General features: G+C 69.7%; 1 protein-coding gene across 4 annotated transcripts; it reads right to left on the minus strand.

The window, feature by feature from the left end:
* Positions 1-275: 275 nt before the first annotated feature.
* Positions 276-16372, minus strand: ZBTB7B (zinc finger and BTB domain containing 7B). 4 transcript variants are annotated; one of them, XM_068168847.1, is made up of 3 exons: positions 16281-16372; positions 2741-3744; positions 276-1890 (listed from the first exon to the last, which is right to left on the minus strand). In XM_068168847.1, the coding sequence occupies exons 2-3, from the start codon at positions 3733-3735 to the stop codon at positions 1467-1469; spliced, it is 1419 nt and encodes a 472-aa protein (XP_068024948.1). In that variant the 5' UTR covers positions 3736-3744; positions 16281-16372; the 3' UTR covers positions 276-1466. The 4 variants fall into 4 exon arrangements, with proteins under 4 accessions (XP_068024948.1, XP_068024947.1, XP_068024945.1 ...); XM_068168846.1 differs by lacking the exon at positions 16281-16372 and adding an exon at positions 14331-14398; XM_068168844.1 differs by lacking the exon at positions 16281-16372 and adding an exon at positions 14219-14320.
* Positions 16373-17097: the final 725 nt, after the last annotated feature.

Genomic DNA, 17097 nt, shown 5'->3' on the forward strand with positions numbered 1-17097 from the left:
CCTGTGGTGCCCCCATCTCCATGCCCATGGTGCCCTCAGCCCCTCAGTGTTCCCATTCCCATCCCCGTGGTGCTCCCATTTGTATCCCCATGGTGCCCAAAGTCCTGTTCCCACGGTGGCCCCAGCCCCGTGGTACCCTTGCCCCCATCCCTGAGGTGCCCCCAGCCTCATGGTACCCTTTGTCCCCAGTCCCACGCTGCCCCCAGCCCCACGGTGCCCCTATCCCCAACCCCACGGAGCAGGGCACAGGACAGACAGACAGCCGGGCGCCGGAGGGGGGGGTCCCTGCTTCTCCGTTTATTACCAAGCAGCCTTCGTTTAAAAAAACAAACACAAACAGACAGACAGACAGAGGCGACCCGGCGGGGCGGGGGGGGAAGGGGGACAGACACACAGCCCGCCCGCCGATGATTCGTTTGGTTCCTGACACCAGAGAGGTTCAAGTAGCCGAAAAGTTTCAAGTTCACCATAAGGCACTTTTTTTTTTTAAAGCCATGACGGGGAGCGCCCCCCCCCCCCCCCCGCCCCCCGTCCCCACGACCCCCTCCCGGCACCCCACGGCAAGGGACAAACGCGGGGTGGGGGCCGGGCAGCGCTGGCGGGCAGCAGCGGGGGGGCCAGGTGGGGTCTTTGGGGGGGGGGGAGGGGGAATATATTACATCATCTTTTTAAATATAGATAAACTCTTATTTTAGGCAAATAGTGCCGGTCCCCTGCTAGCCCTGCGGGGTCGGGGGGGCTGCGCCCTAGGAGGAGGCTGGGCATGTGCAAAGGGCAGAGAGGTGACCGCTGGGACCCGGCCACCCCCGGGGAGAGGGAGATCCCACAGGGCCGGGGTGGTTTGGGGGGGGGGGAAGGGGTGTCGAAGGGATGGTGAAGGGGGGGAGAGGGGTGGGCTCACCCGAATAGTGCAACCGAGAGAAAGCAGCCGGGAGTGCAGGGGCGAGGGGGGGCTCGCCGGGGAGGGGCTGCTCGGGATGGGGAAGGGGGATGGTGGGACAAGCTATGTACAGCGCGGGGCGGCTGGAACACCCTCCCCCCGCCCCCCAAAACCGCCACCAACAAGGGAGAGCATGGGGCGGGGCCGCCAGGGGGCGTCCTGCCGGCCCCGCCTCGGTTTTAACGGTGGCGGCGGGGTTGGGGGGGGGCGGGGGTTCGGTCCAGGAGCGCCCCCGCTCGGTCCCGGCCCCGCTGGGGAGGGGGGAGTGGGGGTTGTGCATCCACGGGAGGTTGCGGGGGACACACAACCGGTCCCGTTTTTCCTCCCCCTGCTCCCGCTGGGGCTTTGCCACCCGGGCACGGGCGGGGGGCGGCGGGGACATGCCCCCTCACCCCATTGTGCAAATCAGCCAGGGGGGAGTTTCCCCCTTTGCATAACTGGGAACGAACCGTGACGGGGAAAAACGGGAACAGAAACCCCGGTGGGCACGGCACAGCACGGCACGGCACCCGCCGCCGCGGCGGCCCTACGCCGTCTCCACCACCGGCACGGCCTCGTCCGGCTGAGGCCCTTCCTCTCCCTCCGCCTCCTCTTCCTCCTCCTTAGGTTGTCCCGGCCCCCAGAAGCGGCTGATGGAGAGACGCAGCCCCTCCAGCCGCCCGTTGGAGAGGTCGAGCCCCGGGGGGCCGGCCGGCGGCGGCGTCGGATCGTCGCGGCGGCGGCGGCGGGTCCGCACCTCCAGGCAGTTCTGGCCCTTGAGGTGCCGCTGCAGGTGGTCGTCCTTGGCGAAGGCCTTGTGGCAGCGGCAGCACTCGTAGGGCCGGGCGCCCGTGTGCAGGTGCATGTGGTTCTTCAGGTCGTAGCTGTGCAGGAAGCGGGCGCTGCAGTGCTGGCAGGAGTAGGGCCGCTCCCCCGTGTGCTTGCGCATGTGGATCTTCAGCTTGTCGTTCCTGGGCGGGGGGGGATGGGGGGGGAGGGTTGTTAGATGTTAGCATCGGGTGGCCAGCACCCCTGGGGAAGCAGCCACCCGGCCCGCGGCAGGCAGGGGATGGTGCCGGCAGCCCTGCGGTAGGGGTCAGGGCACCACATCCTGGCTGCCTTTGTGGGCTGTGAGAGCACCGTTGTGGCATTGGTGGTGGTAGGGGAGGGGTCTCTGTGTTGCAGCACACCAAGTGCTGGCAGTGGAATGTCCCCAGGGGGTGCTGCTGGGTACTCCAGTGGGCAGGCAGGGAGGGTCCATCCAGCAGCACTCATCGGCTGCAGGAGACTCCCCCTGGACCTGCCCCAGCAGGGCTGCAGGGGAAGTGCCATTGGGGATTCCATCAGGTACCCGGGCAGGATCCACCTGGCAGTAGTCCTGAGGTGTAGAAGACCCTCCCCCAGGCATGCACTGCACCATGCCAGGAATGTAGTTGGGCACCATCAGGCCTGGCAGAGGAGGTGTCATGGGGGAGGGTGCCATCAGGTACCCAGCAGACAGGCAGGATCCACCTGGCAGCACTCATGGGGTGCAGAAGACCTCCCCCGGCCCCCCATCCCCCCCCCCCAGACACAGAATCAGAATTGTTAAGGGTTGGAAGTGACCTCAAGGACCATCCAGTTCCAACTCCCTGGAAGGGACCTCCAGGACCATCCAGTTCCAACTCCCTGGAAGGGACCTCCAGGACCATCCAGTTCCAGGGGCGGGGACACCTCACACTACATCAGGATGCTCAGAGCCACATCCAGGGCTGGCAGGGGAGGTGCCCCGGGGGGGGGATGCCATCGGGCAGGGAGGATCCTTGTGGGGACAGCACTCACCGTGTGAAGCGGACCCCGCAGACCTGGCAGGCGAAGGGCTTCTCCCCCGTGTGTGTGCGCATGTGCCGGGGCAGCTTGCCGGCCCCGTGGATGACCTTGTGGCACACAGGGCACTCCTGGGGCATCTGCGAGCGGCGCTTCCGCACCAGCTTGTCAGGGCTGTCCAGCCCGGGTGCCAGCGCCTCGTGGTGCAGCGAGCTCAGGTACGCCATCAGGTCGGGGTCGATGGGGTCCTCGTCAGAGGCGGCCTCCTCGGGGGACAGAGGAGGCTGGTAGGGGAAAGGGAAGGAGTGTGGGGGCAGCTCCTCCTCCTCGGGCATCTCGAAGCTGTCATAGGGCAGGGGCAGCTCCTCCGGGAGTGGAGGGGAGGGCATCTGGGGGGGCGGCGCGGGGCTGCTGCAGCTCTCGGCCTCGACGGGCGGCTCCTCGGCGTGGTTGTTGAGCCTGGCACCACGAGCCTGCAGGAACTTGCGAGTCTTCTTGCTGCGGCGGGCAGCGGGGCGAGGGGGCGGCGGGGCGGGCACCTCGCCCTCGGGGAGGGTGGCGAAAGCCTCCAGGTAGCGCCGGGCGCGCTCGCAGTCGCCGTCGTCGGGGCCAGGCGCTTCCATGCCGCTGCCCTGCAGAATCTCCACGCAGGCGGCGATCACGCAGGGGATCTCCAGCAGGCGGGCGGCGCGCAGCACCTCGCCCATGTTGGCGCTGCTGATGGTGAGCGTGGCCGTGTAAGCGAACTCCAGCAGCGCCCCCAGTGCCTCCGGCCCCACGAAGTCCAACTCGCAGACCTCCTGGCCCGGCCCCGGCCCGGCAAAGAGCTTCTTGAAGTAGCGGCTGGAGGCGGCCAGGACGGCGCGGTGGGTGCGGTACTCCAGCCCCTGCGTCTTGATGGTGACATCGCAGAGCAGCCCCAGCTGCCGCTGCTCGTTCAGGCAGCTCAGCAGCTCGCTGCTGTGCTCGGGGAAGGGGATGCCGATGAGGTCGTCCTCCGGGCTGGCCATTGTCCTCACCTGCGGGAAGAATGGGATGAGCTCACCGACTGCCACGGGAAGCGACCCAAACAGGGACAGGCAGGAGAGGCGCCAGGAGCTCCAAGCATCATCAGCTCTGCTGTGCCTCTGGGGTGCGAGGGAAAAACCTCCATTGCAACAGGGCTGGGTGGTGGTGGTGGCACCGCCAGGGACTGAGGTTTCGGTGGGACACCAAACTGGCAACCCAGCTCAGCCCCCCATACCCCACGCTGAGGTTGGCAGGTGGCAAGGCCCCCCATACCACAGACCCCCACACTTCCTCTGCCACCAGCACCCGGCTGCCCGTGCCGCCCACCCTGTGCCACCACAGCAAAGGGGGAAATCTCAGCGCGGTGCCTTTGAACGGTGCCGAGGTGCAGCGCTTCCTGCACCAGCCCACCCCCCACCCCCCTTTCCCCAGCCCCCCGGCACGGCCGGGCACAGCCGACGGCTCCCGGCAGCCCCATCCTGGGAACGCGGTGCCTCGCCGGCGGCGGGCACGGGTGGGCGGGTGAGTGCCGGGAAGAGGGCCCCGAGGGCCGGGGGCCGCCCCACGGAGCCCAGCCGGGCTGGGAACGGGGGCCACGCTTCCTGCCACCGCAGATTAGGATCAGCACCCGCGCCGCCGGTTCCTGCCCCCGCTCCCAGTGGGGGCCCGGCCCCCTCCTTCCCCCTTTGCCCCAGCCCGGGGCCGCTCCTCGCCCAGCCAAGCCCTGCCTGTGCGAGCCGGCCCTTTCCCACGCTGTGGCTGGCAGGGCTTGGCCTCAGCTCTTAAGCCTGGCACTGCCAGCACCAGCACATGGCGTCCCCACAGGGCTGCGCTGGGAACCTGCTTGTCCTCATGCAGCTGGAGCAGGTGGGAGATGGAGCGTGGGGGAAGAAGGAGCCCAGTGCCCGGCTCCCAACCCACAGGCAGGGGACAGGCAGCAGGTCTGCAGCTGCAGCCCCATGCCCAGCCATGGGTAATGGCCTCCTGGCTGCCCAGTGCTGCTGGGTGCCACTGGGGTGGGGAGGTCCTTCTGCTGGCTGCAGCCCTGCCTGCGCCCCGGGCAAGGCCGTGGGGAAACACAGCACTGCCACGTCCAGGCTGTGGGTGCTGCCAGAGTCATGCCGCACCGAACCAAGCCAAGCCATGGCACATGGTGGCAGGGAGGTTGTGGAGTCTCCTTCTCTGGAGACTTCCAAGCTCCCTCTGGATGTGTTCCCGTGCGACCTGTGCTGGATTCCATGGTCCTGCTCTAGCAAGGAGGTTGGACTCGATCCAACCCCCCTGCTAGAGGTCCCTTCCAACCCCTAACATCCTCCTATCCTATGTGACACTGGACATCGCCGAGCCACACCAAGCCTCGCCGAGCCATGCCAGACCCATCCACACCGGGCCCCGCCACGCCGTGCCGGCCTGTGCCAAGCCAGGCTGTGCCGTCGGCGGGCGCGGGGGACGTGCCCCCTCTTGCCCGCGGAGGGGCGGCGCGGCCGGCGGCCCCCGGCACATGAGCCCATCCCCGAGCCGGCCGCTCCCTGCGCTTGGGCAGCCGCCAAGATGGGGCTGCCTCGGCAGGCGGCTGGGAACGGCCCCGGAGCAACCGGCTGCGGAGCCGCCCCAGCCGCTGCCGAGCAGGCCCGACCGGCAGGGCAGGCGGCAGCCGCCCCTGAAACTAGGAGCCGGGCAGTGCCGACCGCCTGGGATGCTGGCGCCGACGCCAAGTGCCCATGGCCGTGCCCCTCTCGCTTGCCAGGAGCCCGTCCTGCCACCAGCCGGGGTCCCCACTGCTGGCTGGGGCGGGGGCGAGGGGATTAGGGGTGATTAAACCATCAGAGCCCCGGGAGCCAACAGGCAGCGACAGCCCCCGGGGGGATTAGGCAGGATTAGCATCGGGGGCAGGATTAGGGGAGGCAGGCACCCCGCGCCATGCCTTGGGTGGCTGCAGGGGGACGATGGGGACGTGGCGCCTGCCGAGGGCAGCCCAGGGCCCTGCGGGTCCCCAGGGCCCGTCAGAGGTGGTGGTCCTGGGAATAGGGTGGCACCAGTACCCTCCTCCATTGCTGCCTGCCCCAGCTAATACCCAGTGGCAGTAGGAGGGACACCCTGGTCCCGTGAGGGACACCTGGGCACAGGGTGCTCATGGGGCAATTCCTCCTGGCAGGGTCAGGGCTGGCACCCACTGGCATGTGCCCAGGTGAGGACTCCTGCACCAAGGGAGTGAGTGCCCAAGCCCAGTGCAGCAGCAGGGCTGGCGGCAGGGTGCTCCGAGGAGCCGACATGGCCACCCCCGGCCCTGCTGCACCACGGCGCAGGTGCCAGCAGCCCTGCTGCTGCCGGGGCCACAGAACTTGCTGGCAGAGGCCTCGCTCAGCCTGGACACGGAGCCATGGACCCCTGCGAGCCAGCACGGGGCCGGATGCCTGCGGACGAGGGTGGTGGGGCCCGGGGCAGTGCCGGGGTGAGGCGGTGGCGAGAGGGGGATTTTCCATTGCACCGAAGCGGCAGCGATGGCTCCTTCCCCCGACACCCCCACCCCCCGCGCATCCTCCCCGCTGGAGCGAAGTCACATGCTGAGAGGGCGCTGCCATCGAGGAGATCACAGCACTGATAAGGAAATGGGGGGGACGAGGTGTGAGGGAGCCAGCGACACCCCCAGCCCCCCCCCAGCCGTCCCTGGCCGGTCCCGCAGATGATGGCACAGGGAGCGCAGGTTGGGGAGGGGGCTGGTGGCGATGCCTGTGCCCCCACCATGCCAGGGCTTCCCTTGGTTGCACCAGGCCTCTTTGGGCTGAGGGAGCCACAGGGGGCTGAGGAAAGTGGGGGACGCTCCCCATGCTGAGCCAGCTCCCATACCAGGGAGGGTGGCATGGAACAATGGCTGCTCAGGTCACCCTGACATCCCGTCGCCAGCCTGTGCCACCTGGCACAACTGCAGGCAGCCCTCGTTCACCTGCCCTCCCACCCCCCAACCCAGCCCTGGGGGGTCTGGCTGGCCTGGCACAGCTGCACACCATCCCTGCAGCACCCACCCTGCATGGGGACTGGTTGTGCCCTGTACTGCCCAGCCAGGATGGCACCTGGGCACAGTGCCAGCCTGTACCGGCACCAGCCTCAGCTTGAGGACAGTAGAGGCTGCGGAGCAGGGGCTGGGAGTGTGTGTCCTTTCAGGGTTCCCCCTATCTGTTCCCCCATGAGGAAGGGGGGCAGGGGTCCCAGGGAGTGCAGCCCCCACCCCAGGCTGCTGCTGAGTGCCACTGCTCGCAGTCACAAGAGTGACAAACGCTGTCGAGGGACTTCACAGCTGCACTGGGGAGAATGAGTCACCCAGGAAGGGGAGTGCAGCACCAGCCACAAACATGGCCCCCAGCCCCTCACCCTGCCAGGCCCCTCACCTTCAGGGAGCTGGGAAGGACACCCAGATGTCTGGGCATGCATCGCCCTCCACCCCCCAATACCCTGCTCAAAGCTGGCAGGGAGCAGCAGTGGCACCGATGCTGGCTGCCCTGCTGCGGGGGGTGGCACGGCTGCAGGGCTGGGGGCTGTGAAGCTCCTCTGCCCAGCCGGTGGGGAAGGCAGTGGGTTGGGGTCTGGCTGGGCTGGAGACCCTGGAGTGGGCACACGCCAGAGTTGTGCTGGGGGTCTCGGTGCTGGGGGGCAGGCGGCTGGGGGAAGCGGAGCCGCTCTGAAAGGAGCAAACAGCCGGCAGAGACGAAAGGAAATGGCTTCAAGAGAGAAGAGGACAGACAGAGCCCCCTGCCCCACGGTGCCAAGGAGTGAGAGCCATGGCACCACCCCAGCCCTGTACCGCCACTCAGCTCCTCATGCCCTCGGTGCCAGCCAGGGAGCCTGTGGTGTTCAGGCACCCCAAGTGCCTCAGTGGGCACGGCTGTGTGCCACGGCCAAGGCAAGGCAGCCACTGGCACCGAGGAAGGGGGTCCAGGTGCCACAGCTCAGGTCTGCCTCCGCACCCAGGCGCCACTGCCTGGTGCAGGAACTGGGGCCCGGTGCCAGCCCGGCACGATCGCTGGGCTGGAGGATGGGCACAGGCAGCCCTGCCATGGCGGAACGGGAGGCTGCAGGTCCGGTGGTAGCCCCAGCACCAAGCCAGCTACCTCCAACCAGAGCCAAGCAGCTGCGAGCCCAACCGAGCCCCCAAGCCAACCCCTTCCCCACCAGCCCGATGCTGGCATCACAGCTCCCTCCTGATGCCAAAAACTTCCCTGCTGCCCAAGCCAGGCAGAGGCACGTCCGGCTGCCTGGCATTGCTGACACAGGGTGCGGGCCCTGCTCTGCCAGGTCATAGTGACCCAGACCTCTCCACCTGTCCCTTCCCTTCCCTTCCCTTCCCATCCCACCGGCAGCGAGGGCGGCGCAGGGCTCAGGCGACGCCAGCATCCCGGCAGCCTCCCGGCTGGTGCCATAGCCAAGCCCTCCCCGTGCCCGCCGGTACCACACCAGCTTCCCGTGGCCCCCAGCACCTTCTCAGCCGCCGGGGCGGGCTGCTGGCGACAGGGTGGGCACGCAGCTCACCTGGCGCTTTTTTTTTGTCCCGGTGTGGCTCCGAGGCTGTGGCGCGGCCGGGTCGGTGGCCCGCGAACGGCAGGGAGGGGAAGGCAGAGGTGGTGCTGTGTGAACTTGGCCCTGCTCCCCGCTGCACTTGAGCGCAGGATCCCACCTCAAAAGGAGTCGACGCCCACACCCCGGGTCACGCACCTCCCAGCCCCGCTTCCCAGAACACACACCGGCATTAACCCTTGGCGGACGGTGCCGGGCCGTGGGGTGCCAACCCGGAACCGGCCAAGGGGGACATCCCCCGGCTTCCCTCCTGCGGGAGGAAACTCCCAGCGCCGGCAGGACGGGCACCCAAGTGCCACGGGCATCCCCTCCCTGCCACCAGCATCATCTTCCCTGACACCTGCCCTGCCCCCCCCACACACACTCCCCCACCCCGTGCCAGGGCGTTGGATGGGCGCTTGCTCTATCACCGCCCCAAGGCAGGGTGCTGGGTGCTGGGTGCTGGGCACTGGGCATTTATTTGCTGCTGGTTGTGGCCAGCCCAGCCAAGCCAGGAGGGTGCCTGGATTCGGTGGGAGCGGGGCTGTCACCGCAGGGCTGGGCTTGGTGCGGCGTGCCATGGCCTGCCTGGCCAGCCCTGGAGCCGCCCCCCAGCCCTGCAGTTGCAGGTCCTGCTCTGCCCCCACAGCAGCTCCTCCAGGTCCCATGGGGGCTGTGGGACATTCTGGCCCAGGGAGGGGCCCTGGCTGGATCGTGTTACCTGGTGGCCTCTGCTCTCCCTGGGCAGGGTTACCAGTGGGCCACAGCCCCCGCAGTCCCCTGGGGGCTGGCTGAAGGTGCGCTCAACCCCCTCCCCCCCCCCCCCTAATTACACCCTCTGCGTCCCCAGCTAAACAACAATTAGCAACCGGGCAGCACTCCCCACACCCCACCGCCAGCACCCAGCATCCGCCCCAGCCGCCCACACCAAGCCGGCCAGCGCCGTGCCAGGGCACTGCGGTGGGGCTGCCCACCAGCCAGGCAGGGGAAGCCCCAGCGCGGCACCCCGGCACGGCTCTGGTCGGGCTCTGGGCAGCTATGCCAGCGGTGCCAGCAGCAGAGGGCCAGGCAGAAAGGGGAAGAGCCCCGCGGCAGGGCGGCCGCGCAGCCGGGCTGGGAGGGGGCCTCCGGCCCCAGCAACGTTCACGGAAAGGGCTGCGTTGTGCAAGAGCCCAACCACACGGGCGGGCACTGGGGATGGCAGGCGGGCAGCGGCTCTGTTGGCATCTCACCCGTGCAGGCCGATGCACCCTGGCACAGCATTCGCCTCCCCCCTCACCCAGGACACCGGGCAGGTGCTGGCTGTGCCACCACGGGTCGGCCCCGATTGCCAGAGGCAGCGGTGGAGCAGGCAGCAGCCTTGCCCACCACAGTGCCATGATGCTCCGGGCTGGGCGGCCACCCTGGAGGGGGCACACTGCTGGGCATGGCCCCAGGCCAGCGTCCCCAGGAGAGAAGGAGGGACGTGGCACCTGCCTGCCAACCCTCTGCCTGCCCTTTGCTCCCCATAAAGGAGGGGAATGGCGCCAGCCCCCCCTGGCCCAGGTGTGCCAGGTGCTAAGGGCGGGAGATAAGGTGGGCGAGGCGGGCAGGGAGGGGCACAGCATGGGCACGCAGCCCTGACTCAGGGTTCCCGCTGGTGGCCAGGCCCCACTGGGGTGAGTCACCAGGTCCCCCCACCCTGGGGGTGTTGCAACCACCCACACGCTGGCCACCAACTGCTGCTCACCTTGGCTGGGGGGCACTGAGGGTGCCCACCCAGCTGGGACCGGGCAGTCAAGGTGCTGTCCTTTGGGGAGGATGGGTTGACCTTCATCCATCTTCCTCTATGCTCCACCCTTGCCTTAGCCCCTGGCACCCCTGACCAGTGCCACCAGAGAGAGGACCCAGCCCAACCCTGCATGAAGCCAGGACAAACTCCAGAAGCATCCTGGCTCCTGCATGGCACCATGGCACCCACATGGCCTTCTCCTGAGGGCAGGACAGGCACCTCAGCCACGGGCATCCTCATGCCCTCCACCATGTGCCAACACAGGGTACCCTGACCTGCCAGGACAAGGGGTGCCACAGTGCCCTGCTCACCCGTGGGTAGCCAGGACAGACGTGGCCAGGAACGTGTGGCCTCTCTGGTCACCCTCAGGCTCTGCTGCGAGCGTCGCTGTCCCCAGTGCTGGGAGAGGCCACTCGAGGCCGGACGTGGGCTGTCCCCAGCTGCTCCCTGCCAGGGCGGCCTGGGGAGTGGGGCCACGCACAGGCAGGAGCAGGCAGAGGGAAGGAAGCAAGGAAGGAAGGAAAGGGGAAAGGAAAGAGGTTACTGAAATGGGGCTGGGGGGACTGGAGGGGTGGAACAGGCAGGAAACAGCAGCAAACCCCACGACTGATCGCCCCAGAGTGGGCTGAAAGCCACCCACAGGTCCCCCAGCAGCCAAGGGGCCGGGGCCGTGTCCAGGCAGGCAGTGCTCAGAGGGGTTCTAAGTCTGGCTGGTGCCCAGGGCACCCCTGCCAACACTGAGAGCAGCACGGTGGACCTGGGCATCCTGCTTACACCCCAGCCTGCACAACCCAGCCTGGACAGGACTCCAGTGGGATGAAGAAGACTTGGCTGCGGAGGCACTGAGGTAGCCTGGGCCTGGGCACAGGGGTGCCAGTGGCAACAGAACGAGGCTCTGCCAGCCTTCAGCCTGGGACAGATGGGCTGGTTCCGCTCACTGGCCTCAGGGGGAGCCAGCTCTGGTGCTGCTTACCCTGCAGCACGCAGTCACAGGAGCCCCTTGGAGAGCAGCCAGACCCCCTGGGTCCTGCCGTGCCACACGGTCCCAGGGCCCCCCCCCGGGCTGTTGGCACCTCCTCCCTGATGTGGGGTCCCTGTCCTCATGGCACCCCGGGGACTGAGCACCTCAGCTGGCACAGGAAGGCCTACGATGCTCCATCCTGGCACCAGGGCGGTGCTGGTCCCAGTGGGGTCACCCAGCAAGGACAGTGCCAGCCCACAGCCCCCCCTCCACACCCCCCGAAATAGCCCAGCTTCCGCCCCCACGGCAGCTGCCTGCTGCCAGCTCCCCGCTGCCCACGGCTGATCCCGGGGGAGGGAAGGGCGGCGGGGGGAGGGGGGGGGAGCAGTCATCTCTAATCCCCCCTGAGCCCACGTAGCTGCCAGTGAGGCCGTGCCCGCCGCAGCCTCCCTGACCCACGCAGCACCACGAGCAAGACCCCGGCCAGCCCCGCGCCAGGAGATCAAACAGCCTCTACCCCGCAGCCCCGCGGTGGAGCAGAGCTCAGGACAGGTGGCCATGGAGCCCTGCTGGGCTGCTTGGGGCTGTCCCCAAACTGTCCCCGGCCCCGAACCCCACCGGGATGTCCCCACTGTGCCAGCTGGCTCAGCGCAGCCCGAGCGGGACAGGAATCCCCTTCCCCTCCCCTCCTCAGCCCCACAGCTGGACCAAAGTGGAGAACCCCCCTGCCCATCCCCACCGCAGCCCCCATCCCCTTCTCTCCCTGGGCACAACCCGCGAGGGAGGGGAACCGAAGCAGAACTGCCAGACTGGCTGCTGTGCCCACTGTGTGCCAACCAGCCTGGCCGCGCTCTCAGCGGCTGGCACCCACCCTGCCAGGGACCCAGCACCTGGGAGCAGGAACCCTCCCCCGCCCGTACTCACCGCCCCCTCCAGCCGCTGCCCATGGGGCCTGGGGACGCGGTGGGGACAGCCGGGGCAGAGCGGAGCGGAGCACGCAGAGCAGCCGAGGCTGCCGGGAGAGGCCAGCGCTCGCCTGACCTACTTCTCCTTCCGCATCACCTGCTTTCATTTTCCCTCGCCCGCCACGGCTCCGGTCCCCCCCGCCCGCCCACAGCCAAGCCCCGCCGAGTCACGCCACCGGCTCCCGGTGGCACCGGGACACCCAGGGCCCGTGGCTCCCACCCCGTCGGTGTGAACGCGAACTGCTCAGCCCCATCCCCGGAGACGGAACGCGGCTTGGGCACCGGAGTGCGCTGAAGGTCACCAAGCCGTGGGCACCGGCCAGTGGGCACGGCCGCCTCCCCCGCCGCCTGCGCGGCCACCCAAGCGTCACCTCCGTGGCACGAAGCGAGTCGGACGGGTCTCGGCCCAGCCCCTCACTGGTCCCTCCGGCTGCCCCAGGGCTCGCTGGGGTGTGGACATGCAGCTCCCGGGGCATGTCGGGGACGCCAGCTCTGCCGCAGGGAGCCAGGCGGGCGCCAACCTCTCCCCCTCGGCCCCCCCCTAGACAGGGCGGCCTCCCCCGCCAGCACCCCGCTGGCTCCCGCGGTGGGGTTACCATGGAAAGGCGGCGGCGGCGGCGCAGGGGGAGCGAGAGCTCCCGGGGGCTCCCGCCAGCAGCCCGAGCGCTGCCAGGAGAGATTTCTCCGTGGTTTCATCATCCGCCGCCTGCCCCGAAGGAGAAGTTCCAGTGCTCCATGGAGTGGGGCAGTGGCCACCCCGTCGAGGGCCGGGGCAGAGGGGCTTGCGCTGCCCTTCCCCCCTCCCCCCCCCGCGGCACCCACTGCCCGCTCCTGCCGCGCTCAGGCCCTTCGCACTCTTGCCACGTGTGCACCGAGGGTGCCCGGCACCAGCTGGCAGAGCCACGCTGCCACGGCCTCGGGCTCAGCACCGCAGCAGTGCCAGCAAGGGGGGTGCTTGCCAGCCGGTGCCCAGGCATGTGGTCTCAGAGGGTCCCCAAGACCCAACGCTGGCGTTCCCCCCTCCCCCCCCCCCCCCACCTGCCTATCGCCTATGCCCGCGGACTTCAGCTGCTCTTTAACCTCATCCTCACCAAGGGCACCCCTAGCCCCAGCCAAGCCCCAGTCCTGCTGCCCCACACCCTCCCCTGCTCCACAGCTTCCCTTTCTCCACGCACCCACTTCAAGTTCCTGAGCCCAGCCCCTCCCTCGGCACCCGGCACCGGCAGCACCACCGCAGCCTCAAGCCGCCAGCAGCTGCCCTGTGCCTCCGCCGGTGCTGGGGGATCCCAGTCTGTCCCCTCCAGCCTGCTCCTCCGGATCCAGCCGGGCCGGCTGCGGCGGGGGGAAACTGAGGCACGCTGAGACTCACCCCACACCAAATCCAGCACCACTTCCCCTGGGCCCAGCGAAAGCAGCTCTGGGTAAAGGGTGGACACGTCCCAAGGCGACGGGGGCGACGGGTCTCCTGTGGCGCGGGCCACGGCGGGAGGGTAAATACCGCACCCCGCCCCGGGCAAACAGCCGGCTGGGGGCAGCCAGCCGGGGGGGGACAGGTACAGCAGGGCTGGGTGCGTGCAGGGCAGAGTCCACCGGTGTTTGGCGGGTGCTACCAAGACGCCAGGCCCAGTGGGCACCCCTGTGTGGCCTCTTGCCAACGGCAAGCGGCGACGCACCCACCACTGTTGCCAACGTGCCAGGCCCAAGCGGGTCACTGGCATGGCACAGAATGCTGGGACATGAGGACATCCACCCTCGGCTCCCGGCTCTACCGGCACCGGTGCAGCAGTGGAGTTCCCGAGCAGCCTTCCCACTGCCGTAATGCCATCCCTGCCCAGTGCACCCGGGGATACGGCCGAATCGCTCACCAGGCCAGGAAGGGCGGTGGGACAGCGCCAGCACCCTGCCGCCCATGGGGTGAGCCCGCGGGGGGGGACTTCGGTTGGATGGCAGCAACACAACCGGATCCCTGCCAGAAGCTTGGCAGCTGCCCCGGGAAGCGGCGGGGACATGCAAGTGTCACCGGTTTCCCGCAGGCCCGCGCGGAGGGACCGGAGAAAGGCCATGCGTGACCACCCCCCACCCCCCACGGGCGACGCGTTCACCGGCTCCGGCGCGGAGGAACAGCGGCGGGTGTGCACGGTCGGGACGCGGAGCACCGTGGGCTCCCGGCAAACGAGAACCGACAGTGCTCCGCGTCCCGACCGTGCACGCCGGTAGCATCCCGGATCCACGCGACTCACCGCAACCGGGCTGCAAAAGCAGTCGCCGCACCGGTCCCGCTACCGGTCGGTCGATCCCTCCCGTATAGACCCCGTCGGTGGGTCCGTCCGATTCCCACCCTCCGCCGCTCACCTGTAAGCCCCGCCCGAGCCACGGGCCGGTCCCGGGGGCCGCGGCCCCGCCTCCGCCTTCACCTGCCGCCGTCGTGCCCCGCCCGCCTCCCCCCACCCCACCCCACCCCGCCCCCCCCGGTCGCCACCGCCGCCGCCGGGGCTCCAGGAAGCGCCCGCCCCCGTCTCGTTCATTGGACAGCACACCGGCGGTCCGGCCTCCTATTGGTAGTGGGGACCGCCCATCAACTCCGCCACACCACCCACCCCTCCGGGAGGGCGGGGGCCATGCGGCCAACCCCCCCTCGCCCCCCCTAGCACCGGGGTGCGGTGTTGGGGGGCGGAAAGAGCTGAGTCAGAGGCTCGGGACGGCGGCGATTAACGGGGCTGCGCCGGGAGCGACCCCGGTGTTGAGAAGGAGGGAGCCTGGTGAGGCACCCACTCTTCACCTCCCCCCCTCCCCCGGCGCCTCGCCCGGTGCCAGGCGCCGAGAGCGCCCCGCCCGCTGCGGCCGCCAAGCCCCGGGGCCGGGCAAGTCCCGCTCCGCCCCGCGGGCATGGGGAGGGGGCGGGGGAACCGGGCACGGGAGAACTGGCAACGGGAGGGGGGATGGAGGACTGGGCACTGAGAACCGAGCACCGGGGGGAGACGGAGAATTGGGTACCAGGAGAACAGGCACCGAAGCAGCAGGGAGGGATGGTGAAGAGGGCACCGAGAATTGGGCATCGGGACACCCAGTACCGAGGAGGAGAACGGAGTACCGGGCAGTGGGGGATGGAGAACCAGGAACAGAGAACCAGGCAACGAAAACTGGGCACGGAGAACCGGGCACTGAGAACCGGGTACCGAGAACCGGGTACCGAAAACAGGCCACCGGGGAAGAGGGGAAATGGAGAACTGAGCACAGAGCACAGTGCGGGGGCTGCGCGGAGCACCGGGCACTGATAACTGGGCACGGGGGGGGAGCTGGAGGGACGGGAACGGGGTCGGGGGGCTGGAGAGCCGGGCACGGAGAACCGGGATTCCAGAGGGGCGCGGCGGGGCAGCCCCTCCCCGTTCCCGGCGGCGCTGGAGCTGGGCGCGGCGGCCCCCCTCCCACCCTCCCTCCCCCCCCCGAGCGGCCCCTCCGCAGGTGCCTGGGCGGGGACCCCGCGCAACCTGTTTGGCGGCCGCCGGCCCCCGGGAGGCAGCGGCGGGGCCCGGCCTGGCCCGTCCCGGGGCTCACCTCAGCTCACCCCGGCCCCCTCCCCCCCCTCCCCGCGCCCGCCATCCCCGCTACTGACTCAGAGCCCGGCCGCTGCCCGGCGCTGGCGGAAAGTGTGAGGAGCCGCTGCCGCCGCCGCGGGCTGCCAAGGCAAACACCGCCCCGGCAGACGTTATGTCACCGGGCGGGCGGCCGGGCCGCGCCGGGGGGCACCGCTCCAGCGCCGGGGCTGCACTCTTCCCCTGCTTCGCTTGCCGGTGCCCGGTACCGGGCACCTGCCGCCGCGCCTCGCCCAGGGTGCCCGTTTCCTCCCCGGGCCTCGAGCTCTGTTTCCTTCCTTCCTTCCTCTCCCTCCGTCCGTCCACCTGCCTCACATCCACACACCCCCCGCCGACCCCCCCACGCGGCACCGCTGCCACCTCCTCCGCACACCGTCCGTGCACCTGCACCGCCGCCCGCCGGCCCCTGCCTGGCCACGCCGTGGGCATCGACCCACCGGGCTCTGGGCGGCGGCGGGGGTGGGGGGAAAATCCACCACCCCCCTGCCCCCCGCCACCTGCCCGCCGGAGCCCCGAGCCCTGCCCCTCCGGCCACCGGCGGCCTGAACACGGTCCCCAGTGCTCCCCGCGCAGACCCGCCCGCCCCTACGGGCCGCCGCTGTCCGTAATCGCGGCGTTACGCCGGTGCCGATGCCCGCGGCTGCTCTCCCGGTGCCGCCCGCCCTCCCGTTCCCCCGGGGCAGCCCCGACGGCGCAGCGCCCCACTCACCTCCTGCCCGCGGGGACGCGGCGTGGCCGGGGCCGGGCGGAGGCCACGGAGCCGCCAGGCCCGTCTCAGCCGGGCCGGCGGCGTGGCAGGAAGGACCGGGCGGTCATCGCGGCCCGGGCGCGTCCGCCTGCAGAGGGCACTGCCGGTCCCCGAGCCGAGCCCCGCGACCAGACCCGCGCGGTTCCGAAACGCGTGGAGACACGGGAGAGACTTAGGTGCCGGTGGCACCGTTTATTGGGGTTATAAATAACAGACACAGCCCCGGGCACCCCGCGACCGTCAAGGCTGTGCTCGCCCCGGGGGGAGCCCCGCGGTGCCATGGCGGTTGGAAGGGCCCAGAGTGACCCGGGCCGGGGACCGGTTACAGGAGACACTGCACCGGGCCCAGTGTCCGGCCTGGGCCAGCCCCAAGCTCAGCTCCCAGCTCTGTCCTGGTGCTGCTGACCCGGGCCAAAATCTGCACCCAGCAGCCAGACTCGGATGCTCACCGCTCCCTGCACCCCTCCCACGGCTCTTTGCCTGCCCCTGCCCCTGCCTCTTGCTCATTCCAGCTGTGCTCACCTGCCCCATATTCCAGCTGTGCTCACCTGCCGCGGCACCTGCCCCACATCCATCCACAGTTGTGCTCACTGGCCCCACATCCATCCAGCTGTGCTCACCTGCCCCACACTCACTCCAGCTGTGCCTGCCACACCCTCGCCCAGCTGTTCCAACCTGCCCCATATTCCAGCTGTGCTCACTGGCCCCACCCACCCCTGCCGGGCCAGTTCATTCCAGTCCCTCCCTGACGGCCATGACTCCCTCTTCCCTCCACCGC

The sequence above is a fragment of the Melanerpes formicivorus genome, unplaced genomic scaffold (genome assembly GCF_026170545.1).
Source record: "Melanerpes formicivorus ecotype bairdi unplaced genomic scaffold, bMelFor1.0.p_v2 SCAF_158, whole genome shotgun sequence".
Lineage (NCBI taxonomy): Eukaryota > Metazoa > Chordata > Aves > Piciformes > Picidae > Melanerpes > Melanerpes formicivorus.

What these genes read in the sequence shown, in the direction of transcription:
- ZBTB7B (XM_068168847.1), bottom strand. Translation starts at nt 3,735, where the DNA reads ATGGCCAGCCCGGAGGACGACCTCATCGGCATCCCCTTCCCCGAGCAC. An exon ending in TGCGGGGTCCGCTTCACACG is followed by an intron (nt 1,891 to 2,740) that starts GTGAGTGCTGTC and finishes CCCCCCGCCCAG; the next exon opens with GAACGACAAGCTGAAGATCC.